We start from the raw sequence: 26,925 nt of genomic DNA, 5'->3' as shown, positions 1-26,925 counted from the left end.
TATATTTTAATTCCCATGTTGTAAGGCAACAAAATAGGAAAAATAACACGGGGGTGCATACTTTCGCAAGCCACTGTAATTGTAGACACGTCTGGCACAAATAAATAACAAAACAGTACAAAAATATTGATATGGCAAGTAAGCATTACCAGGACATACTCACAAACATTTATGCAAGTATGCATGCGTTGCATGTGATGTACCAATTGGAGAAATAACCAACATACTTTTTTTGGCACATGTATGATGATGAATGAATAAATGAATAAAGGCTTTGATATTATGTTTGGCGGTATAGTCATCCATGGATGTGGCCTGGGGAAAATATAAGGTTTCACTTCATGGGAACCATCTGTCAAAGAATAGATTGATCTTGAGATTTTCTTGAGTATTTCTAGGCAAGTGACCATATCCAGTTGAGTCCAGTGTATATTATTATTGGATAACAAAGTCTTGGTTGGATAGCTTTTTTTGTTTGTTTGCTTTTAAGTAGAGAGGAGTAACTACTGTAGGTCATACCACTTATTAAATTAGTGTTTATTAATCTAATGTTCGTTCATTAGATTAACAGTACACACAGATAATGGTCACCACTTTTTACGAACATCCAATTTAGAGTATTTTTCCCCCCATGTAAAATAAAACAGTTGTACACCCAAATGGCTATGTGTAGACTAATGTAAAAAAAAAAAAAAAAATGTTTGTGAATTAATCTTACATAGACTTCAATATTTGGGTTCAATAGCTGAAGCGTGCTCCTGGCTTTATAAAGATTCAAGCCTCTTAAAGGCCCAGTGGAGTCAGAAATTTGATTTTTCTATGATTTATATATATTTCCACAATATGAGGTTGGAATAATACTGTGAAATTGATGATAATGCCCTTTTAGTTGGATAGAGGTTTGGCCTGCCTGTTGACATCACCTGGCAGTAAATTATCTAATGGATAAATAAGAGAGTTCCAAAACACTGCCAATAACAGCTAGTTTTCAGTTTTCCTTTCCCCACTCAGACCACTCCCAAACAGTCCTAGCAAAATGCTTACTTGAGAAAATGCTCTTTGCTGTTTATTTTTTAACCATTTTAATTGAAAACAATCACAGTAAGGAACTGTACTTAATTGTTACCCAGAAATGATTTGATATTGAGATAAAAGCAGCTGCATTGGCCCTTTAAAGTGTGTAGAAACTTACTCTGGCAGGTCTTTCCATCCTCTTGGAGCATGTATCCCTCAGCACAGCGGCAGAAATAGCCATTGAGTACATCCACACAATCATGCTGACAGCTGTGATTCCCAAACGAACAGTAGTCGATCACTGAAGGAAGGAAAATGCAAGAAAATGATATGCTTATAGAAATTCATTTATAATGCATAATATTAAATAGTATTCAATAATGCTCTTGATTGTATTTGTCACACATTTATGTAGTGCTAATGAAGGCTTTATGAAGGCTTCATAAGCTGCACGTCATTTAAAGCAGGACCCTTAAGTCTATGGGAAATATTGTTTTAATTGTGACTAGGGGGCAGTATTTTAATTTTTGGAAAAATAACGTTCCCGTAGTAAACGGGATATTTTGTCAGGACAAGATGCTAGAATATGCATATAATTGACAGTTTAGTTTCAGTTCAGTTCAGTTCTTTCTTTTCTTTCCAAAACTCTTGAACGTGCCGTCCTTGGCCAGCTCTCCCGCTATCTCTCTCAGAATGACCTTCTTGATCCAAATCAGTCAGGTTTCAAGACTAGTCATTCAACTGAGACTACTCTTCTCTGTATCACGGAGGCCCTCCGCACTGCTAAAGCTAACTCTCTCTCCTCTGCTCTCATCCTTCTAGACCACATATGTCAGAGTCAAGGCCCGCGGGCCACATCCGGCCCGCAAGAAGGTTTTTTACGGCCCCTGGGATGATCTTGATTTATTATTAGAACCGGCCCGCAGCAAGCCGGCAGCCCGCAGATCTTTTACACGCACCAATACTACATTTCCCACAATGCAAAGGTGACGCACCGAGCAGTAGGCTGCTTCATTTCAATATTTATTGGCACAGCAGTCGTCAGCATCACAGTAAAATTAACTTTCAGATACCCATCAAAAATGGCAAAACGGAAGGTGGATACTGAGAACCGGGGGGTTTCAAACAAGGTGGGAGTCGGAGTATATGTTCACGAAGGTAGCTGGAAAACCTGTGTGTCTTCTGTGTGGAGAAAGTGTGGCGGTACTGAAAGAGTATAATCTGAGACGACATTATGAAACGAAACACGCGGACAAAAACAAGAATATGGACATGGAACAAAGGCTACAAAAGGCAGAGGAATTAAAACGAGGCCTCAAATCTCGACAGGCTCTGTTCAAAAAAGCCAAATCACAAGGCCAGGCTGCTGTCAAGGCCAGTTTTATTTTGGCAGAAGAGATCGCTAAATCAGCCCGGCCATTTACGGAGGGGGATTTCATCAAAAACTGCATGATTAAAGTTTGTGACGAAGTTTGCCCAGAAAAAGGCAACTCTTTTTAAATGTGAGTCTGAGCAGAAACACCATTGCCGAGAGAGTAGACCAGTTGTCCATCAATCTAAAAGAGCAGCTTGTGAAAAAGGGAAAAGATTTTATTGCATATTCCTTGGCTGTGGATGAGAGCACCGACATTTCTGACATTGCCCAGTTGTCAATTTTCATCCGCGGAGTGGACTCCAACCTAAGCGTGACAGAGGAGTTTTTGGCTTTACGTCCTATGCATGGCACAACTACGGGGCATGATTTGTATGAAGAGGTGTCAAGATGTGTAAATGAGATGGAGCTGCCTTGGGAAAAACTCGTGGGTTTGACAACCGACGGAGCACCTGCGATGTGTGGACACAGGAGCGGACTGGTGGCGAAGATACGGGAAAAGATGCAAGAGGAAAACGCGACAGGTGAGCTGACAGCTTATCATTGTATCATACACCAGGAAGCGTTGTGCGGTAAAGCCTTGAAAATGGAGCATGTAATGAGCATCATCACGCGCACAGTTAACTTTATCAGAGCCAAAGGTTTGAATCACCGCCAGTTCAAGGCATTTCTGACGGAGTTAGAAACGGAGCATGGTGATTTGCCTTATCACACAGAGGTGCGATGGCTAAGCCAGGGAAAGGTGCTTCAAAGATGTTTCGAGCTTCGTGAGGAGATTTGTCTGTTCTTGGACAGCAAAGGGAAAGACACAACACAACTCCGAGACGAAATGTTTCTGTGTGAAATGGCTTTTCTGTGTGACATTACGAGTCATCTGAATGCAATAAACTTGCAGCTGCAGGGTCGGGATCGTGTCATCTCTGATATGTACAGTACAGTGAAGGCATTTAAAACCAAACTGACTCTGTGGGAGACGCAGATGCGGAAAGAAAATTTGAGCCACTTTCCCAGCTGCCAGACCATGAAAGAGAAGCTCTCTACCAGTGCGTTCCCGAGCACACAGTTGGCTGATAAAATAGGTATGCTTGCCGCTGACTTTCGACGCCGATTTGCTGACTTTGAAGCACAAAAAGCAGGTTGGAACTGCTCGGTAACCCATTTGCTGTTGACGTGGAAAGCTCACCACCAAACCTCCAAATGGAGTTGATTGACCTCCAATGCAATGATGCACTGAGGGCAAAATATGCGGCAGTGGGTGCTGCGGAGTTCGCCCGTTTCCTCCCGGCACAATGCCCCAGCTGCGCATCCAGGCTGCTCAAACGTTGTCTATGTTTGGCAGCACATACCTGTGTGAACAACTGTTTTCTTTGATGAACCTGAACAAAACATCACACAGAAGTCGACTTACTGCTGAACACCTCCACTCAATTCTGAGGATTTCTTCAGCTCAGAGCCTTACCCCGAACATTGATGAACTTGTGGAAAAGATGGGACACCACCAAGTATCACCCTCAACCTCAAACAAGTGAACATTACTGTGCAATCACATATTTAGAGTTTTTACTCAGTTCAAGTTTAAAAGTTAAAATTTAATATTTGTTTTCACTGCATGTTACTTCTCCTTAAACAAAGTGTTGTTTTTGATTAATAGATTTTTGCACTTTATTTTTTTGTATTTCAATCCAATTATATTTTAAAAATATTTCAGTTGAGTGGATGATAGAAAATTGCTATTATTGTTTTTTCTTTGAAGTAAATTTAGCCCACTTTTGCTAAAATAGAAAATATAGTCTACTGATGGTGCCTTGAATACCGGTTTCTTTCATTTAATGTTCATGTTATGGGGATATTTATATAAAGGAAATTTGTCTTTTGTGTCTGTTGAAAATTAAAGATTACTGACAGAGCCATAAGAAAATATTGCTTTATTTATCTGATCATATTGTAATATATTTGTTAGGTTTTCAGTAGGTTCAATTAGGTTCACTAGACTATATGCGTCATTTAAAAATTTTTCAATGAACATTCGAACAGTCCGGCCCTCGTCTTGTAGCTGATTTTTTTATTTGGCCCTCCGTCCATTTGACTTTGACACCCCTGTTCTAGACCTATCGGCTGCCTTCGATACTGTGAACCATCAGATCCTCCTCTCCACCCTCTCCGAGTTGGGCATCTCCGGCGCGGCCCACGCTTGGATTGCGTCCTACCTGACAGGTCGCTCCTACCAGGTGGCGTGGCGAGAATCTGTCTCCTCACCACGCGCTCTCACCACTGGCGTCCCCCAGGGCTCTGTTCTAGGCCCTCTCCTATTCTCGCTATACACCAAGTCACTTGGCTCTGTCATAACCTCACATGGTCTCTCCTATCATTGCTATGCAGACGACACACAATTAATCTTCTCCTTTCCCCCTTCTGATGACCAGGTGGCGAATCGCATCTCTGCATGTCTGGCAGACATATCAGTGTGGATGACGGATCACCACCTCAAGCTGAACCTCGGCAAGACGGAGCTGCTCTTCCTCCCGGGAAGGACTGCCTGTTCCATGATCTCGCCATCACGGTTGAGAACTCCATTGTGTCCTCCTCCCAGAGCGCTAAGAACCTTGGCGTGATCCTGGACAACACCCTGTCGTTCTCAACTAACATCAAGGCGGTGGCCCGTTCTTGTAGGTTCATGCTCTACAACATCCGCAGAGTACGACCCTGCCTCACACAGGAAGCAGCGCAGGTCCTAATCCAGGCACTTGTCATCTCCCGTCTGGATTACTGCAACTCGCTGTTGGCTGGGCTCCCTGCCTGTGCCATTAAACCCCTACAACTCATCCAGAACGCCGCAGCCCGTCTGGTGTTCAACCTTCCCAAGTTCTCTCACGTCACCCCGCTCCTCCGCTCTCTCCACTGGCTTCCAGTTGAAGCTCGCATCCGCTACAAGACCATGGTGCTTGCCTACGGAGCTGTGAGGGGAACGGCACCTCAGTACCTCCAGGCTCTGATCAGGCCCTACACCCAAACAAGGGCACTGCGTTCATCCACCTCTGGCCTGCTCGCCTCCCTACCACTGAGGAAGTACAGTTCCCGCGCAGCCCAGTCAAAACTGTTCGCTGCTCTGGCCCCCCAATGGTGGAACAAACTCCCTCACGACGCCAGGACAGCGGAGTCAATCACCACCTTCCGGAGAAACCTGAAACCCCACCTCTTTCAGGAATACCTAGGATAGGATAAAGTAATCCTTCTCACCCCCTCCCCCCTTAAAAGATTTAGATGCACTATTGTAAAGTGGCTGTTCCACTGGATGTCTTAAGGTGAACGCACCAATTTGTAAGTCGCTCTGGATAAGAGCGTCTGCTAAATGACTTAAATGTAAATGTAAATGTAGGATAGAAAACACTCTAAAGTTTCCAAAACTGTAAAAATATTGTCTGTGAGTATAACAGAACTGATGTTGCAGGCGAACGCCTGAGAAAAATCCAATCCGGAAGTGCCCCATGTTTTGAAAGCGCTGCGTTCCAATGTGTCCCTATTGAGCAGTGAATGGGCTATCGACCAGATTACTCTTTCTCCGTATTCCTGAAGGTGTCTACAGCATTGTGACGTAGTTTTACGCATTTATGTTGAAGAATACGCGGCTACATTGCGCAAGTGGTCACCTGATGCTCCCAGAGAGATTCTCGCGTAAAATACAGAGGTAGCCATTACTCCAATCGGTCCTACTGAAAAACTAATTGTCCCGATGGATATATTATCGAATAGATATTTGAAAAACACCTTGAAGATTGATTATAAACAATGTTTGCCATGTTTCTGTCGATATTATGGAGCTAATTTGGAATATTTTTCGCCGTTTTCGTGACTGCAATTTCCGGGCGATTTCTCAGCCAAACGTGAAGAACAAACAGAGCTATTTCGCCTACAAAAATAATATTTTTGGAAAAAAGGAACATTTGCTATCTAACTGGGAGTCTCGTGAGTGAAAACATCCGAAGCTCATCAAAGGTAAACAATTTAATTTGATTGCTTTTCTGATTTCCGTGACCAAGTTACCTGCTGCTAGCTGGACAAAATGCTATGCTAGGCTATCGATAAACTTACACAAATGCTTGTCTAGCTTTGGCTGTAAAGCATATTTTGAAAATCTGAGATGACAGGGTGATTAATAAAAGGCTAAGCTGTGTCTCAATATATTTCACTTGTCATTTTCATGAATAGGAATATTTTCTAGTAAAATGTATGTCCGTTGCGTTATGCTAATTAGTGTCAGATGATGACAACGGTCCCGTTCACGGGATGGGGTGTCACTAGAGGTAAATGGAGTCAGACCAAGGCTCTGCATCTGTCCTTGTGCCTTAGTGCTGCTTTCTACTGGAGGCTACATTCTTTTGGAGAGATTGGAAACCCAAATTGGTCTAGACAGATAAGTTCTGGCCTGGTTTAGATGTTATCTGTCGGAAAGATATCAGCTTGTCTCTGTGGATGGTTTGTCTTTTGACAACTGTAAATTTCGGTGTTCCTCAAGGTTCTGTTTTAGGACCACTATTGTTTACACTATTTTACCTCTTGGTGATGTCATTCGGAAACATAATTTTAACTTTCACTGCTATGCGGACAATACACAGCTGTAACTTTCGATGAAACATGTGAATCCCCAAAATTGCCCTCCCTGGAAGCCTGTGTTTCAGACATAAGGTAGTGGATTGCGGCATTTCTTAAGGTATTGGGGGCAGCATTTTCACTTTTGGATAAATAGCATACCCAATTTCAACTTCCTGCTACTCATGCCAAGAATATAAAATATGCATGTTATTAGTAGATTTGGATAGAAAACACTCTGACGTTTCTAAAACTTGTTTGAATCATATCTGTGAGTATAACAGAACGTATGTATCAGGCAAAACCCAGAGGACTATCCAACCGTTCAGATTCTTTTTTTTTTTGTCTCTGTCTGTTCATTGAGTTCTCATTGGGAAACGATATTTCTTAGGAACATGTTTTCAGTTCCTTCCGCTTCCACTGGATGTCACCAGTCTTTGGAATTTGGTTGAGGTTATTCCTTTGTGCAATGAAGAAGTATGGCCATCTAAGAACTGCGTAACACTGTTGAGAGTTGCGCAAGACTTGAAAAGTAGCTTGGTTTGTTGTCTTCCTGTATTGAACACAGATAGACCCGTCTTCAATTTGATCGATTATTAATGTTTAAAAACACCTAAAGTTGTATTACAAAAGTTGTTTGAAATGTTTTGGCAAAGTTTACAGGCAACTTTTGAAATATTTTTTAGTGATGTTGCGCAATTTGGAAGCTATTTTTTTCTGGGTCAAACGCGCCAAATCAATGGACGTTTTTATATATATGGACGGAATTAATCGAACAAAAGAAGCTTGTCAAAGGTAAGGCATGTTTTATACACTGCTCAAAAAAATAAAGGGAACACTTAACAACACAATGTAAATCCAAGTCAATCACACTTCTGTGAAATCAAACTGTCCACTTAAATTTCACATGCTGTTGCGCAAAGGGAATAGACAACAGGTGGAAATTATAGGCATTTAGCAAGACACCCACAATAAAGGAGTGGTTCTGCAGGTGGGGACCATAGACCACTTGTCAGTTCCTATGATTACTGGCTGATGTTTTGATCACTTTTGAATGCTGGCGGTGCTTTCACTCTAGTGGTAGCATGAGACGGAGTCTACAACCCACACAAGTGGCTCAGGTAGTGCAGCTCATCCAGGATGGAACATCAATGCGAGCTGTGGCAAGAAGGTTTGCTGTGTCTGTCAGTGTAGTGTCCAAAGCATGGAGGCGCTACCAGGAGACAGACCAGTACATCAGGAGACGTGGAGGAGGCCGTAGGAGGGCAACAACCCAGCAGCAGGACCGCTACCTCCGCCTTTGTGCAAGGAGGAGCAGGAGGAGCACTGCCAGAGCCCTGCAAAATGACCTCCAGCAGGCCACAAATGTGCATGTGTCTGTTCAAATGGTCAGAAACAGACTCCATGAGGGTGGTATGAGGGCCCGACGTCCACGTCCACACCGTGCAGGACGTTTGGCATTTGCCAGAGAACACCAAGATTGGCAAATTCGCCACTGGCGCGCTGTGCTCTTCACATATGAAAGCAGGTTCACACTGAGCACGTGACAGATGTGACAGTCTGGAGACGCCGTGGAGAACGTTCTGTTGCCTGCAACATCCTCCAGCATGACCGTTTTGGCGGTGGGTCAGTCATGGTGTGGGGTGGCATTTCTTTGGGGGGCCACACAGCTCTCCATGTGCTCGCCAGAGGTAGCCTGACTGCCATTAGGTACCAAGATGAGATCCTCAGACCCCTTGTGAGACCATATGCTGGTGTGGTTGGCCCTGAGTTCCTCCTAATGCAAGACAATGCTAGAACTCATGTGGCTGGAGTGTGTCAGCAGTTCCTGCAAGAGGAAGGCATTGATGCTATAGACTGGCCCGCCCGTTCCCCAGACCTGAATCCAATTGAGCACATCTGGGACATCATGTCTCGCTCCTGCTTTAGTCCAGGTCTGGGAGGAGATCCCTCAGGAGACCATCCGCCAGCTCATCAGGAGCATGCCCAGGCGTTGTAGGGAGGTCATACAGGCACGTGGAGGCCACACACACGACTGAGCCTAATTTTTACTTGTTTTAAGGACATTACATCAAAGTTGGATCAGCCTGTAGTGTGGTTTTCCACTTTAATTTTGAGTGTGGCTCCAAATCCAGACCTCCATGGGTTGATAAATTTGATTTCCATTGATGATTTTTGTGTGATTTTGTTGTCAGCACATTCAACTATGTAAAGAAAAAAGTATTTAATAAGAATGTTTCATTCATTCAGATCTAAGATGTGTTATTTTAGTGTTCCCTTTATTTTTTTGAGCAGTGTATTTTATTTCTGCGTTTTGTGTAGCGCCTGCAGGGTTGAAATATGCTACCCTCTTTGTTTACTGTTGTGCTATCATCAGATAATAGCTTCTTATTCTTTCCCCGAAAAGCCTTTTTAAAATCTGACATGTTGGCTGGATGAAGCTTTAATTTAGTATCTTACATGTGTGATTTAATGAAAGTTAGATTTTTATATCATTTTATTTGAATTTGCCATTCTGCATTTTCCCTGGCTTTTGGCCAAGTGGGACGCAAGCGTCCCCTATACCATAAGAATTTAACTTTTAAACTCGGTCAAAACAGAGATGCTAGTTCTAGGTCCTAAGTAACAAAGATTTCTTCTGTTGGACCTGACAATTAATATTGATGGTTGTACAGTCATCTCAAATAAAACTGAAGGACCTCAGCATTACTCTGGACCTTGATCCCTTTTGACGAACATATCAAGAATATTTTAAGGACAGCTTTTTTCCATCTAAGTAACATGGCACCAGTCACTGGCTTACTGGTGCGCTTCCATGCTGGCCCTAGGAGGGATGGATCACTGACGTGATCTTCTTGTCTGGGTTGGCGCCCCCCTCGGGTTCGTGCCGTGGGGGAGATCTCTGTGGGCTATACCTGGCCTTGTCTCAGAGTAGAAGGTTGGTGGTTGAAGATATCCCACTAGTGGTGTGGGGGCTGTGCTTTGGCAAAGTGGGTGGGGTTATATCCTACCTGTTCGGCCCTGTCCGGGGGTATTGTCAGACAGAGCCACAGTGTCTCCCGACCACTCCTGTCTCAGCCTCCAGTATTTATGCTGCAATAGTTTTTGTTTGGAGGGCTAGGGTCAGTCTGTTATCTGGAGTATTTCTCTGGTCTTATCCGATGTCCTGTGTGAATTTAAGTATGCTCCCTCTAATTCTCTCGCTTTTTTCTCCTTCTCTCTCTCTCCTCTCTCTCTTTTGCTCTCTCTTCTCACGAAGGACCTGAGCCCCACGACCATGCCTCAGGACTACCTGGCCTGATGACTCCTTGCAGTCCCCAGTCCATCTAGTCATGCTGCTACTCCAGTTTCAACTGTTCTGCCTGTGGCTATGGAACCCTGACCTGTTCACTGGAGGTACTACCGTGTCCCGGACCTGCTGTTTTGGACTCTCTCTCCACGACATGCTGTCTCTAACTCTGAATGATGGGCTATGAAAATCCAATTGACATTTACTCCTGAGGTGCTGACCTGTTGCACCCACTGTGATTATTATTATTTGACCCTGCTGGTCATCTATGAACGTTTGAACATCTCTGCCATGTTCTGTCATAATCTCCACCCGGCACAGCCAGAAGAGGTCTGGCCACCCCTCAGTGCCTGGTTCCTCTCTAGGTTTCTGCCTTTCTAGGGATTTTTTCCTAGCCACCGTGCTTCTACACCTGCATTGTTTGCTGTTTGGGGTTTTAGGCTGGGTTTCTGTACAGCACTTTGTGACTTCGGCTGATATAAAAAGGGCTTTAAAAATACATTTCATTGATTGATTGATGGTTGTCCTTCTGGAAGGTTCTCCCATCTCCACAGAATAAATCTGGAGCTCTGTCAGAGTGACCATTGGGTGACCAAGACCACCTACCTGATCAAGGACCTTCTCCCCCAATTGATCAGTTTGGCCGGGCAGCCAGCTCTAGGAAGAGTCTTGGTGGCTCCAAACTTGATCCATTTAAGAATGATGGAGGCCACTGTGTTCTTGGGCACTTTTAATGCTGCAGAAATGTTTTGGTACCCTTCCCCAGATCTGTGCCTCGACACAATCTTGTCTCGGAGCTCTACGGACAATTCCTTTGACCTCATGCCTTGGTTTTTGCTTTGACATGCATTGTCAACTGTGGGACCTTATAAGTGACCCGTTTCAGGAAACTAGGCGTATGTTGCAGGTCACTACTTCATAGGCGAGCCTTTTGAAGGTAAACTATTTTTAACTCAAAATGCGTTTTGATTGGCAGAAATGCCTTCGCGAACATGTGAACTTTCATGTGCCTTAATAACAAACTTGAATTTGGACTGTCTGTCATGTAGCACGCTTCTGTCTATTTCAGCTGGTCAGTATGTCTAGGTAATCCTGTCTAACACAGCTTTTTTTTATGTATCACATAGTAAAACTACATGAGCCTAATGTCAAGAAAACTTCTTGCGACTAGGTGGCGCTATTAAACATTTTGGATAAAAAACGTTCCCGTTTTAAACAAGATATTTTGTCACGAAAAGATGCTCGACTATGCATATAAGCTTTGGATAGAAAACACTCTAACGTTTCCAAAACTGCAAAGATATTGTCTGTGAGTGCCACACGCCTGATGTTACAGGCGAAACCCAGATAAAAATCCAATCAGGAAGTGCCGCATTTTTTGAAACCGCCTCATTCCAATGACTCCTTATATGGCTGTGAATGAGCTACGTATTCCCCAAGGTGTCTACAGCTTTGTGACGTCTTTTTACGCATTTCCGTTGAAAAATAGCCGTAAGGGACCATATTTAGCAGATGGTCACATGGTGTATATATGAATATATATGTTAAAAACACCTTGAGGATTGATCCTAAACAGCGTTTGCCGTGTTTCTGTCGACATTATGGAGCTAATTTGGAAAAAAGTTTGGCGTTGTAGTGGTAGCATTTTCCGGTCGATTTCTCAGCCAAGCATGATGGACAAACGGGAGCTATTTCGCCTACAAAAATAATATTTTTGGAAAAAAGGAACATTTGCTATCTAACTGGGAGTCTCTTGAGTGAAAACATCCGATGTTCTTGTTAAGGGAATTTTTATCAATGATGACTAATTATGTATAAATTTCAATCAGGACTGACTAGTCCAAATGCTATTATGTACTGTACATGTATGAATTTTCTCTCTTGCTCCCATTCCCAATTGTATATAATATAGTCAGGAGTTTAGAACAATGCTTTGGTACAAATGAATGAACTATCTCCAGATGGCAGGGACGGACTATCTCCAGACTGTCTAGAATGCTTATCTACACTGACTGACCTTGGCTTTAGGCGAGGAGGGAAGGCTCGAGAACTATAGGGCCTCTCTACCAGTGTCAAGAAGAGATAGAACATTTAGAAAACGCTGACGTCATTTTCAGTTTATAACCTGTGGTAAAATGTGTATGAAGCCTGTACTCTCTTGAATTAAACGCTGTTACCTGACTTTTAAGACCGGGCCTCTGTCCATTCTTATAAAATAAAGGGTCTTACAAACCCTTTATGCATTGACAGAGTGTAATTTTGATTGGGAAATAAAACAGAGGAATTTAGAATTCCTTCAATAGTTCTTCAAAGGTAAATTATTTATTGTATTGCTTTTCTTATTTTTGTGAAAATGTTGCCTGCTGCCAGCAGAGCCTAGCATAGCATTATGCCATGATAAACTTACACAAATGCTTGTCTAGCGTTGGCTGTAACGCATATTTTGAAAATCTGAGATGACAGTGTGATTAACAAAAGGCTAAGCTTGTGTTTCAATATATTTCATTTGCGATTTTCATGAATAGGAAAAGTTTCTACTGGTATTTATGTCCTCTGCGTTATGCTAATTAGTTTGAGACTATGATTACGCTCCTGGATCCGGGATTGCTAGCCGCAAAAGGTTAATCACCCTGTCATCTCAGATTTTCAAAATATGCTTCACAGCCAAAGCTAGACAGGCATTTGTGTAAGTTTATCGATAGCCTAGCATAGCATTTTGTCCAGCTAGCAGCAGGTAACTTGGTCACGGAAATCAGAAAAGCAATCAAATTAAATTGTTTACCTTTGATGAGCTTCGGATGTTTTCACTCAGGAGACTCCCAGTTAGATAGCAAATGTTCCTTTTTTCCCAAAATATTATTTTTGTAGGCGAAATAGCTCTGTTTGTTCTTCACGTTTGGCTGAGAATTCGCCCGGAAATTGCAGTCACGAAAACGGCGAAAAAATATTCCAAATTAGTTCCATAATATCGACAGAAACATGGCAAACGTTGTTTATAATTAATCCTCAAGGTGTTTTTCAAATTTCTATTCGATAATATATCCATCAAGACAATTAGTTTTTCAGTAGGACCGATTGGAGTAATGGCTACCTCTGTATTTTACGCGAGAATCTCTCTGAGAGCATCAGGTGACCACTTGCGCAATGTAGCCGCTTACGGGTATTCTTCAACATAAATGCGTAAAACTACGTCACAATGCTGTAGACACCTTCGGGAATACGGAGAAAGAGTAATCTGGTTGATAGCCCATTCACTGCTCAATAGGGACGCATTGGAACGCAGCGCTTTCAAAACATGAGGCACTTCCGGATTGGATTTTTCTCAGGCTTTCGCCTGCAACATCAGTTCTGTTATACTCACAGACAATATTTTTACAGTTTTGGAAACTTTAGAGTGTTTTCTATTCTAAACTGTAATTATATGCATATTCTAGCATCTTGTCCTGAAAAAATATCCTGTTTATTACGGTTTTTTTCTCCAAAAATGAAAATACTGCCCCCTAGTCACAACAGGTTTTAAGTGTTCTTCGTCTTCATTAAAAAGTATGTATTCATCTTACGCTGCGCCTTGGTCTCCTCCATTCGACGAACGTGGCACATGATTTGGGATTATGGCTCATTGTTAGCTAGCTACACGTGAACAAAAGACTCTCGTCTGAGTTTGCCAGAGCGCTGAATTGACTAATGCTCAAAACCCGCTGAATATGGCCGGTGTCAGTAAATGTTGGCCAAAAATCGTAATTACATTGTTGCCAGCAGCACAGTTACAATCACCAACGTTCTAGATAACATGAAAACAACTCTAACCAGCTCTGCTAGGGCGATTAAAATGGTCAGAGTGGGGCGTTCTCTCATTTGTGTCTGGAAGTAGCTAGCAAGCTAGCCAATGTTAGCCAGTTAGCTTGGGTGCTTGACTGCCGTTGTGAGGTCAGAGTGTTCGGATCAACCCTACTCATTGGCAGACAATCTGACAGCACAGTTGCACTCACCAACACTCTGGATAACATATCAGCCTAACCAGCTCTGCTAGTGGGAGTTATGTTCAGTGAGCTGTTCCCTCATTTTTGTCTGAAAGTAGCTAGCAAGGTCATTTGGGTGCTTGACTGCTGTTGTTAGTACAGAACGCCTGGATCTACTCTTGATGAATTTGCCGGAGGAGATGGCTTCCGTTTTAACCAATTGTGCTATTGTGTGTTTTTTCACGTTATTTGTAACTTATTTTGTACATAATGTTTTTGCCACCGTCTCTTATGACCGAAAGAGCTTGTGGATAGCGATTACTCACCTCGTACTAGACAAATATTTTTATTTTTTATTTAACGATTCAGACGTGAAGGATTTACTCCAGACGATGGACAAGGCCCAAATCCCCGCCATTCGCATGAAGAAGAGACCGAGATATTGGGGACATAGGTTGGGGTGCCTTGTAAGGATCTGACGGCGAGTGAGTAATCCCCCTCTACCATCAGTCCTATTAGCCAACGTGCAATCAATTGATAACTAAATGGATGAGCTCCGATCAAGACAATCCAAGCAATGGGACATTAAAAACTGTAATATCTTAAGTTTCACAAAGTAGTGGCTGAAGCCGACATGGTTAACATACAGCTGGCTGAGTTTTTGGTCCGTCAGCATAATAGAACAGCTGAACAAAATCTAATATTAAGGAAGTCTTAAGGTTTTGCTCGTCTGAGGTAGAGTATCTTATTTATATATTTTTATTTTATTTATTTAACTAGGCAAGTCAGTGAAGAACAAATTCTTATTTACAATGACGGCCAAACCCTAACCCGGATGATGCTGGGCCAATAGTGCGCCACCCTATGGGACACCCAATCACGGCCGGTTGTGACGCAGCCTGGAATCGAACCAGTGTCTGTTGTGACACCTCTAGCACTGAGATGCAGTGCCTTGGACCGCTGAGCCCCTCGGGATCAGTGGAATGATAAGCTGTATACCACACTATTTACTTAAAGAGTTTCATCTATATTTTTTCGGAGTTGTCTATTTACCACCACAAACCAATGCTGGCACTAAATGAGCTGTATAAGGCCATAAGCAAACAAGAAAATGCTCATCCAGAGGCGGAGCTCCTTGTGGCCAGGGATGTTCATGCAGGGAAACTTAAATCCATTTTACCTAATTTCTACCAGCATGTTAAATGTGCAACCAGAGAATAAACAACAACTCTAAGACCACCTTTACTCCACACACAGAGACGCAGAACAAGCTCTCCCTCACACTCCATTTGGAAAATCTGACCATAACTCTATCCTCCTGATTCCTGCTTACAAGCAAAAACTAAAGCAGGAAGTACCAGTGACTTGCTCAAAAGGAAGGGGTCAGATGACACAGATGCTAAGCTACAGGACTGTTTTGCTAGCACAGACTGGAATATGTTCCGGGATTCTTCCGATGGCATTGAGGAGTACACCACATCAGTCACTGGCTTCATAAATAAATGCATTGATGACGTCATTCCCACAGTGACAATAAGTACATACCCAACCAGAAGCCATGGATGACAGGCAACATCAGCACTGAACTAAAGGGCAGAGCTGCTGCTTTCAAGGAGCGGGACTCTAACCCGAACGCTTATAAGAAATCCTGCTATGCCCTCTGACGAACCATCAAACAGGTAAAGCTTCAACACAGGACTAAGATTAAATAGTACTACACCAGCTATGAAGCTCGTTGGATGTGACAGGGCCTGCAAACTATTACAGACTACAAAGGGAAGCACAGAGGGAACACAAAGGAAGCACAAAGGGAACTGCCCAGTGACACGAGCCTACCAGATGAGCTAAATAACTTATATGCTCACTTCAAGCCAAACAACACTGAAGCATGCATGAGAGCATCAACTGTTCCGGATGACTGTGTGATCGCTCTCTCCGTAGCCGATATGAGTAAGACCTTTAAACAGGAAAATATTCACAACGCTGTAGGGCCAGATGGATTACCAGGACATGTACTCTGAGCATGCGCTGACCAACTGGCAAGTGTCTTCATTGACATTTTCAACCTGTCCCTGACTGAGTCTGAAAATACCGACCGGTTTCAAGCCATGTAATGCTATCAGAGGCTGGTCATGGTTCACATCAACACCATTATCCCAGAAACCCTAGACCCACTCCAATTTACATACCGCCCCAAAAGATCCACAGATGATGCAATCTCTATTGCACTCCACACTACATTTTCCCATCTGGACAAAAGGAACACCTACGCGAGAATACTATTCATTGACTACAGCTCAGCGTTCAACACCATAAAGCCCTCAAAGCTCATGACTAAGCTAAGGACCCTCGGACTAAACACCTCCCTCTACAACTGGATCCTGGACTTCCTGACGGGCCGACCCCAGGTGGTAAGGTTAGGTAACAACACTTCTGCCACGCTGATCCTCAACACTGGGGCCCCTCAGATGTGTGTGCTCAATCCCCTCCTGTACTCCCTGTTCACACATGACTGTATGGCCAAGCACGACTCCAACACCATCATTAAGTTTGCCGATGACACAACAGTGGTAGACCCGATCACCGACATCAATGAGACATAGACCTGGCAGTGTGGTGCCAGGATAACATACTCTCCCTCAATGTGATCAAGATAAAATAGATGATTGTGGACCACAGGAAAAGGAGGACCGAGCCTGCCCCCAATCTCATCGACAGGGCTGTAGTGGAGCAGGTTGATAGCTTCAAGGTCCTTGGCGTCCACATCACCAACAAACTATCATGGTCCAAACACACCAAGACAGTTGTGATGAGGGTACGACAATGCCTATTCCCCCTCAGAAGACTGAAAAGATTTGGCATGGGTCCCGTCATGGAAAATTACATAATTAGTCACAATGCTATCCTGTGATTTACTGCTTAACCTCTTAAGTCGACCCTCTACTTTTTTGAACATTCTGTTAAAAATCGCGCAACATTTCAGCGCCCTGCTACTCATGCCAGGAATATAGTATATGCATTTGCTTAGTCTGTGTGGATAGAAAACACTCAGACGTTTAAAAAACTGGTTAAATCACTGCTGTGGCTTTACCAGAACGGCATTTACATCGAAAAGCACAGGAAAAACTGATCACTGAAAATGGGGAAAATATATCCATGCGCTACTTGAACCCATTGATAAACGTGAACCACAATTAATTGACTGAGATTGCAGTACCTACAGCTTCCACAGGGTATCTAGAGTCTTGTCATTTCCCTTCGAGTTTTTTCTTGGTCAAACACATACAGGACACCGTATCTCCTCCAGGCCTAGGACCGGATATTTTCGTTGAGTTTCTAGCCGGACATTTTTCCAGACGGACAGCTAATGATCTTTACATCGCCTCCTGATGAATTTTATCGCTTATTAACGTTTACTAATACCTAAAGTTGCATTACAAACGTATTTCGAAGTGTTTTGTGAAAGTTTATCGTCGACTTTTTGAATTTTAAAAAATGACGTTACGTTTTGAAACAATGTTTTTTTCGTTTATCACACAGTCTACATATAACGATATCTAGGCTTTATATGGACCGATTTAATCGAAATAAAGACCCAAATAGTGTTTATGGGACATCTAGGAGTGCCAACAAAGAAGATGGTGAAAGGTAATGAATGTTTTCTATTTTATTGTGCGGTTTGTGTAACGCCGAAATGCTAATTATTTTGTTTACGTCCCCTGTGGGTCTTTTGGGGTGTTGCATGCTATCAGATAATAGCTTCTCATGCTTTCGCTGAAAAGCATTTTAAAAATCTGACTTGTTGCCTGGATTCACAACGAGTGTAGCTTTAATTCGATACCCTGCATGTGTATTTTAATGAACTTTTGAGTTTTAACTAATACTATTAGCATTTAGCGTAGCGCATTTGCATTTCCAGAGCTCTAGTTGGGACGCAAGCGTCCCGAGTAGAAGCAACAGGTTAAAGAATAGTCTCTTGTTATATGCTAGTGTTTTTTCTAACCTGATTCAAACTTGGATTGGTGTGACTTAGTCATGAGACATTTGGGTGCAAATCCCATGGGTTTACTATCTACAGAAAGTCACATGTATGGAACCTTGCAGAAGGGAGTACAATATAGTGTTTGTTGTTGTGAATGCAGTTAAACGGTTGAGCCCTCGGCTATCAAACTTGTGCTATCTTAAGTTTAGACAGACAACGAATGACCTTTTAGACACTATCTGCTGACTGCCACGTATACAGAAAGGGGTTGTATGTATTTTCTCTATAAAAGCATTGAACCGGCACTGTTCGTTGATCTTTTCAACTATCACTGCTGAGTGGGTAGTTGATTTTCCATTTGTACAAATATCATAATAAAGTGTTGTTTGAAAGAATCAGAAGCCTCTCTTCCATTTGATTAGATATTCCCACAACAGTCCTCAGATCCTCAAAAAGTTCTACATCTGCAACATCAAGAGCATCCTGACTCGTTCCATCACCGCCTGGTATTGCAACTACTCTGCCACCGACTGCAAAGCACTACAGATGATAGTGCTTGTGACCCAGTACATCACTGGGGCCAAACTTCCTGCCACCCAGGACCTCTATACCAAACAATTGCCGAAGATTCCAGCCACCCTAGTCATAGACTGTTCTCTCTGCTACCGCGCGGCAAGAGGTACCGGAGTGCCAAGACTAGGTCCAAAAGGTTTCTTAAAAGCTTCTACCCCCAAGCCATAAGACTCCCGAACAGCTAATCAAATGGCTCCCCGGACCACCCCCATTTTTACGCTGCTGCACTCTCTGTTTATTATCTATGCATAGTCACTTTAACTCTACCTTCAAGTACATATTCCCTCAATTACCTTGATTAACTAGTTGCTCCTACCCTCTACTTTTTTGAACATTTTGTTAAAAATCGCGCAACATTTCAGCGCCCTGCTACTCATGCCAGGAATATAGTACGGTTAGGTACGGTTAGTATGGTTAGAATGTGTGTATAGGAAACCCTCGGACGTTTTTAAAACTGGTTAAATCACGACTGTGGCTATTACATAACGTGCGTTACATCGGAAAGCGCAGGAAAACCTGATCACAGAAAATGGAAATAAATATCCTTGCGCCACTTCCAGCAATTGTTAACAGTGAGCCGAATTAGATAAGACCGAGCATTCAACTCCCACAGCATCCCCATGTAGTCGAGTATCTTGTGAATTTAATCCTCTTTGATTCTTGGTTGAACCGAAAGAGGGGCACGACGTACCTCCGGTCTCCGCCCAGATCATTCCGGAAGAGCTCTCTCCTGAAATTTTTTCCAAGACGACAGCTAATGATATGTACATCGCCTACGGATGATTTTTATCGCTTATTAACGTTTACTAATACCTAAAGTAGCATTACAAACGTATTTCGAAGTGTTTTGTGAAAGTTTATCGTCTACTTTTTGAATTTAAAAAAATGACGTTACGTTTTGAAATCGCTGTTTTTTTCGTTTATCACACAGTCTACATATAACGATATCTTGGCTTTATATGGCCCGATTTAATCGAAATAAAGACCCAATAGTGTTTATGGGACATCTAGGAGTGCCAACAAAGAAGATGGTGAAAGGTAATGACTGTTTTCTATTTTATTGTGCGGTTTGTGTAACGCCGAAATGCTAATTATTTTGTTTACGTCCCCTGCTGTGCTTTTCTGTTGTAGTGTATTGGTGCATGCTATCAGATAATAGCTTCTCATGCTGTCGCCGAAAAGCATTTTAAAAATCTGACTTGTTGCCTGGATTCACAACGAGTGTAGCTTTAATTTGATACCCTGCATGTGTATTTTAATGAACTTTTGAGTTTTAACTAATACTATTAGCATTTAGCGTAGCGCATTTGCATTTCCAGAGCTCTAGTTGGGACGCAAGCGTCCCAGGTAGAGGTAAGAGGTTAACCGGTGCCCCAGCACATTGACTCAGTACCGGTACCCTCTTTATATAGTCTCGCTACAATTATTTTATTGTTACACCTTAATAATTTTTTATTTTCTATATATTAAAAAAAAAAAGTTTTTACTTTTGGTTAAGGGCTTAAGGGCTTGTAAGTAAGCATTTCACTGTAAGGTCACAACACCTGTTGTATTTGGCACATGTGACAAATAAAATTAGTTTTGATTTGGTGTGGCTAAAGCTTAAGAGGATGTGAACGATGCTGGGTGAGTGTAGACAAAGGAGGGTTCTCCAGAAGTAGTACCAAAATATTCAAAGTCCATTTTCTCAAAAGTAAGCTTACAAGTATTCAAAGCAAAATCACTTTCCCGTTGTTCCTCAACTGTAGTGTATGGTATACCATTATATCCAATATAGAAAACATATTTACATTTTTTCTACATAAGACCGTTTTGATTTGGGTTGGTCACATATAGACAGGTGTGTGCCTTTCCAAATCATGAACAATCAAATGAATTTACCACAGGTGGACTCCAATCAAGTTGAAGAAGCATCTCATGGATGATCAGTAGAAACAGGATGCATCTGAGCTCAATTTAGAGTCTTATAGCAAGGTGCACTTGATTCAGCAGCCCTAGCACGGGAATGGCAAAGTGTTCCCATTTTTCACCATTTCATGTGTCTGAAGGTAGAACTCCGACTACCCGGCAGGCCCTGAGAGCAAATCAAGTGCACTTATAGGCCTACCGCTGGCCAATCAGATCAGATCACTGTGTCTGCACAGTTTCCTTGAGCCATAGACTGTAAAAAGAAGCATCGAATGAAGTTGATCATAGAAAGACACAACGAATACAGCAAAGAGCTGCTGTTTTTCTGAGTAAGTTAATGTTTAAAATTCCCTGGAGTCGATGTCCCCGTGGAAATCTAATTAGCATCATAAAAAATCCCCATAAAAATCTGTCAGTTTTAGCTAGAGATACAGTATCTGATATTTTGCATGGGCTGCATCTCATTCCACTGCATCCGCAACTGTGGTGAAAGGTGTCAGAGCTAGAGCAGTGTTTGTCAGACCACGAGACATCCCGAAAATCATTCTTCTCACGAAAGCCTCTGTCTGTTTATCCATGTAAGAAGCTGTTATTCAAAGTGTTTCTATGGGCTAATAGCAGCAAGGCCAAATTCAGTGTTTCACAATGCTGGGAAAATACTTTTGCCCGTACTGCAGACGTTATATCGGTCTGCTAATACAGGACTATTAATAGCCCAGTGCACTACTTTTGTGAGAAAAAAATGATAATAATAATTTTAAAAATCTAAAAATAAATAATTACATTCTGGCTAAAACCAGCGCTGCAGCTGCAATAAATGAGTATAGCAATGTGTTCCTATAAATGAATTATTATGCTCACTCAGCTGTGCCTCAGAAGTAATAAAACATATGATTTAGGTATATACCTACATTTTTTGAAAATAATGTCTAAATGGTCTGAGAAGAACAACATTGGCAGGGTAATTCAAGCATAGCCAATATGCAGTGATAATGTATTCGGCCTATTGCCTACTGCACAAACCTCATTGTTACATAACTGTTTTTAATTGGTTAATGTTTCATAGGCTTTTAAGTAATCTTAAAAAAAAATCTGAGCAGTAGATCCCTGCTTGCAATTTGACTCAGAAACTGTTCTTGACCAAGAAAAGGTTGGTGACCACTGGTCTATGGGTTTGGATGGATTATGCTATGATGGCCTCACTAACTTGTGCAGGTCTTCTTGTCGTTGTTGAGGGTGTAGCCAATGTTGCAGCCGCAGGTGAAGGCTCCAGGGGAGGGGATACAGCTCTGCTCACAGTCATGCTTTCCCTCAGCACACAGATCTATGGCTGTATCATACAAAGAGACAAAAATCACAGTTGATGGTAAATAAGTAACTGCTGAATCCTAACTTGACCTAGGGCTCTATTCAATCTGAATCGTTTCAGATTCTGTGATAGAAATGTGAAGATAATTTCCATTTGAGATTACATATGCAGCGCTTACCGTGAATTCAGTCCCCACTTAAGCTAGAACATTGCCTTTAAATTTCAATGACGCTGTAAAGATGAACTTCCACAATGCATATTGAATAGATACATGGCTACATGCTCACAATTAAAACTTTCTTACACATTTCCCATTGGCATATACAAGAACCAGGCCCAGTTACTGTTAAATTCAAGTGATGAAATTAAATTCAAGTGATGAAAATGAATACACTTACAGTTATGCATTCACTTGACTGACATTATATATCGTTCATTAATTTAAAAAAAGTATTAAGTTGTCTCATGTCTAGCCCAATGGACAGCCTACCTATGCAGGTCTTGGAATCCTTGTTGAGAGTGTACCCTGGCCGACACAGGCAGTGGAAAGAGCCAGGGGAACTCTCACAGAGGTGCTCGCAGCCATGGTCAGACTCCAGGCATAGATCCATCCCTGGAACCCCAGCAGGTGAGCAAAGAAATCTACCTTCAATCACTCTCATGTCATTGACATTAGGAAATATCAAGGATTTGCTCATACTGTTTTGGAAGATGATCAAGTTCCCAAAAGCTAGAATTAGAATTAAATGCTTGATATTGTGCTGCCAAGGATGTAACTTATAGCGAGAGCTGAAAATGAGTTGAGTTTATGAGGACAAATTAACGGATAAACGTTTTACAAGCTTTAAAAGTCTCAGGTACGAATACATACCTTTGTGAACACTGATGACCTTGACACTTCAGCAACTGTAAAGTGTGATTTTCTCAATTTGATTGAAACTGAGTGGTATCTTGATAATTGCTTACATCGCACATATTGCTGTACACACGTTTGATGATAATTCAATAATATTACATATCAACCCAACCCACCGCAGAGCTTGTCCTGGAACTGCAGGCCAAACTGGTGGATTAGGTCAAAGGACTCCACCAGGAAGACATGATCCTCGAAGGGTGGCGATGCCATGGCGCGCAGTGAGGTCATATCCGCCCGGGCCACGCCTACTGTGTAGATCTCGATGCCCTTGTCCCGAGCCTCGGCCGCCACTTCCGCCACACGGTCCTGGGGCCGTCCGTCCGTTACAATGACAGCTACATTGGGCACCTTGGGTCTGTCACCCTCAGCTGCCGTGAAGGCATGGTTCATGACGTACTTGATGGCCAGGCCCGTCATGGTGCCCTGTGCCAAGGGGATGATCTCATTGATGCCTTTCACCATGCCCTGCAGCTTTGCGTGGGTCTTGAGAGAGAATTCGTTTTGAACCTAGAGTCATAGAAGCATACAAGCATCAGTCACCTCTTCATCTGCAGGGTTTGCATGTCTAACTATCTATATTTAGGTACAACTGAGTCTTTAACAGTGAAAAAAACTTTTCAGTTAATTAAACCCTAGGGAAAAAAACATGTGCATCGCAAAAGCTTTTAGACTTTAGTGATAGTTCTCTAGACTTTGTGGAGTTACAATAACTACGATTGGAAATGGAAGACAAGATAAGAAATACATGCCAAGAACTATCTTCCCTCTCCAAGCGTAGTCCTTCACTAAGGTGTAAAAACACAGATAAATTGAGAATTAGAAAAGAGGTTGTGGACCTGGCTGGAGTACTGTACCAGGCCCACCCGGGTAGCGTTCGATCCCACGTCCAGGGTGTGGATGATGTCGATCATGAATTTGCGCATGGTCTCAAACTCGTGGGGTCGCACACTGCGAGAGCTGTCAATAATGAACACCAGGTCCACTGGGCCAGACTTGCACTTCTGCTCCGGTGCTGGATTGGAATTTAGTTGAAAATCAGCTGCAAATTCATCACAAGCTGCATGAATATGAAATTATCTACGGCATAAGCATACAAGTAAACAGTAATTTTGTTTGAATTTCATTAACTTCCTTGCAAAGCCAAATCTCATTCTAATTGAATCTAACACAACATTATGAGGTAAGAAGCAATTGAATGTGTGCCGAACTGCAATGCATTCATGGTAATTTTATTACTTCACTGTTGGATTAGGCTAACCTGCTTTTGGCCTAGCCACAGCCAGGGTGGCCAAGACTAGCAGAACAGACACACAGACACACAGCTGTCTCATGTTTAGGGTGCTGGGCTGGGAGCTGGACCTGTCGGAGCTGGTCTGGGTTTAGGCAGGCTTCACACTGCACTGCAATGAGAGAATACAAAACAAAACATGTCAGAGACATCCATGGGTACTTTACCACCAGCACATTCCTGCCCAGCTCTGCCATAAAAACTCTTGACGCCACAAAGATGGCGGAGGTATACAGGAGTCAGTCCTATCCTAACAGACAGCTGCACCTTCAAATCACCACATGCAAGGGATTCAAACGCAGCACAAGAGTAATCACTGGAAAAGAGCAATGTCTGGGACATGTTTATATGAAATGGACATTACAAAAAGCACTTATTTTCTTGGGTCCTGAGAGAGGGGTCCTGGTGAGGTTTATCGTTATCACTTAGATAGCTGTACCTTGAAAAAGTGCTTGTTGTCATTCATTAGCCTCATTTTGGTCAATTTGTGAATGCCCAATGGAAGCAACTTCCTCAGAGAGAGTAGGAAGATACCACATCAAAAAACAACTGTGGAGTGTGCTATGCCTACTTGGCAGCAAAGTTTTAGTGAACCATTAAACCGATGCCAATTGACATGAGCCATGAATCCTTCTGATATGAAAACGTATGTGAAATCCCACAGACTCATTTCATAGATAACAAGAGAGCAATGGAAAGAAGAAAAGAGGGATACAGACAGAACTAAGTGTGATGACAAAGATAGATCAGGACCTCGCAAAGAGCCCAGATTCTGCTCAGAGAAAGCCTTATGCATTGTGGACTTGATCAGTCTCACTTGTTCTCCTCCCAGACTGCAGAAATAACTCTAGATGTGTGTTTTAGAAGCCTCCTGCCGTAACCCTGTGCATGTGTCTGTGTGCAGGTACAAAGAAGCTTCAGTGTGCCCCACTACCAGAGTATGTGATCGGAGTTCTGCTGTTGGAAATCCTTTTGGAAAGTGCTCAGCATTTAAACATTTCTTTGTATTAAATCAGTCTATGAATTGCACATATAGGCTGTGACATACTTAGAATTGATTACAAATTAAACAAAAAATTACTTATTAGTCCCTTTGAATTAATTTTTAAAACACGAGTTTGGCCAGTCTGTGGCTTCAGGCTCATGCTATGGTGATTGGAGAGCAGGAGAGCAGGCCAGCAGCGGAGAATATCATCCACACTTGCAGAGCCACTGGGGATGCTTAACATCCCTTTGGTCACTTTTGCCAGGCTGGGCAGAGATGCAGTTTTTTTTATATAGGTAGTCCTAAAGGTTTTTAGGCAAAATAAGCCAATCAAAACGGAAAGCTCCTTGAACGTGGCAATATGCCAGGCCTATTGGGCCAAAATCCATTATGGCCTATTGATAAGAATGTGATTCCCATTTAAAAAAATATATATATATACTACCATTCAAAGGTTTGGGGTCACTTAGAAATGCTTGAACTTGAACAGAAATACAGTCTAGACATTGTTAATGTTGTAAATGACTATTGTAGCTGGAAACGGCAGATTTTTTATGGAATATCTACATAGGCGTACAAAGGCCCATTATCAGCAACCGTCACTCCTGTGTTCCAATGGCATGTTGTGTTAGAAAATCCAAAAAGGCTAATTGATCATTAGAAAACCCTTTTGCAATTATGTTAGCACAGCTGAAAACTGTTGTGCTAATTAAAGAAGCAATAAAACTTGCCTTCTTTAGACTAGTTGAGTATCTGGAACATCAGCATTTGTGGTTTTGATTACTGGCTCAAAATGGCCAGAAACAAAGAACTTTCTTCTGAAACTCATCAGTCTATTCTTGTTCTAAGAAATTGCCAAGAAACTGAAGATCTGGTACAACGCTGTGTACTACTCCCTTCACACAACAGTGCAAACTGACTCTAACCAGAATAGAAAGAGGAGTGGGAGGCCCAAGAAGACAAGTACATTACAACTGAGCAAAAGGACAAGTACATTAGAGTGTCTAGTTTGAGAAGCAGATGCTTCACAAGTCCTCAACTGGCAGCTTCATGAAATAGTACCCGCATAATACCAGTCTCAACGTCAACAATGAAGATGCTGGCCTTCAGGATGAGTTCCTATGTCCAGTGTCTGTGTCCCATCTTAATCTTTTATTTTTATCGGTCAGTCTGAGAGATGGCTTTTTCTTTGCAACTCTGCCTAGAAGGACATCATCCCAGAGTCACCTATTGAATTGAGAAATAATAACTATGAATTACTATGTCAGATTGACAAAAATGTTTTCAGGTAATCATGTTTAAACTCAAGTACCTCCCAAATTAATTAATTGTGTCAGTTCTAGCTCTTTGAGTTGTGTTCGTCTTAGCTACTAAATGAAACACTTCTTTACATTCAAAATATTTATTTCCAGTTAACTGTCATGCCCTGACCATAGACAGCCCTCGGTTCTCTATGGTGTTTAGGTCAGAGCGTGACTGGGGGGGTTATCTAGTTTATAGATTTCTAGGTTGGTGGTTTGTGTGGTTCCCAATTAGAGGCAGCTGGTAGACGTAGTGTTTGGGCACTACGTCCTCACGGTCTTTGTAAGTTTTGTTATTTTGTTAGTTTCACTTAAACAAATATGTGGAACTATTCTCATGCTGCGCCTTGGTCTGCTCATTTCCAAGATCGTGACATTAACAATGGATGGTATAGTGAAGATTTCAGTAAGGAGCTTTATGCTCCCATCTGCCCCACATAAC

At 42.3% G+C, this 26,925-nt stretch overlaps 1 protein-coding gene across 5 annotated transcripts in view; it reads right to left on the bottom strand.

Annotated features, from left to right (window-relative positions):
• Nucleotides 1–26,925, bottom strand: part of LOC115135195 (matrilin-4-like) — a 60,471-nt gene that overhangs the window by 31,201 nt on the left and 2,345 nt on the right. For 3 of the 5 annotated variants that reach the window (XM_065026362.1, XM_029669660.2, XM_065026364.1), the window contains exons 2-7: nt 24,168–24,309; nt 23,746–23,948; nt 23,026–23,416; nt 22,484–22,606; nt 21,892–22,014; nt 1,193–1,315 (exon numbers count right to left, since the gene is read on the bottom strand). In XM_065026362.1, the coding sequence (XP_064882434.1) occupies nt 1,193–1,315; nt 21,892–22,014; nt 22,484–22,606; nt 23,026–23,416; nt 23,746–23,948; nt 24,168–24,240 (1,036 nt within the window). In that variant the 5' untranslated portion in view covers nt 24,241–24,309. The remainder of the gene's footprint in view (nt 1–1,192; nt 1,316–21,891; nt 22,015–22,483; nt 22,607–23,025; nt 23,417–23,745; nt 23,949–24,167; nt 24,310–26,925) is intronic. The other 2 variants (XM_065026368.1, XM_065026377.1) reach the window with 1 other exon arrangement.

Source organism: Oncorhynchus nerka, linkage group LG2 (genome assembly GCF_034236695.1).
Source record: "Oncorhynchus nerka isolate Pitt River linkage group LG2, Oner_Uvic_2.0, whole genome shotgun sequence".
Classification (NCBI taxonomy): Eukaryota; Metazoa; Chordata; class Actinopteri; order Salmoniformes; family Salmonidae; genus Oncorhynchus; species Oncorhynchus nerka.
The sequence above is the reverse complement of the archived record's forward strand: the minus strand, read 5'-3'. Positions and strand labels throughout refer to the sequence as shown.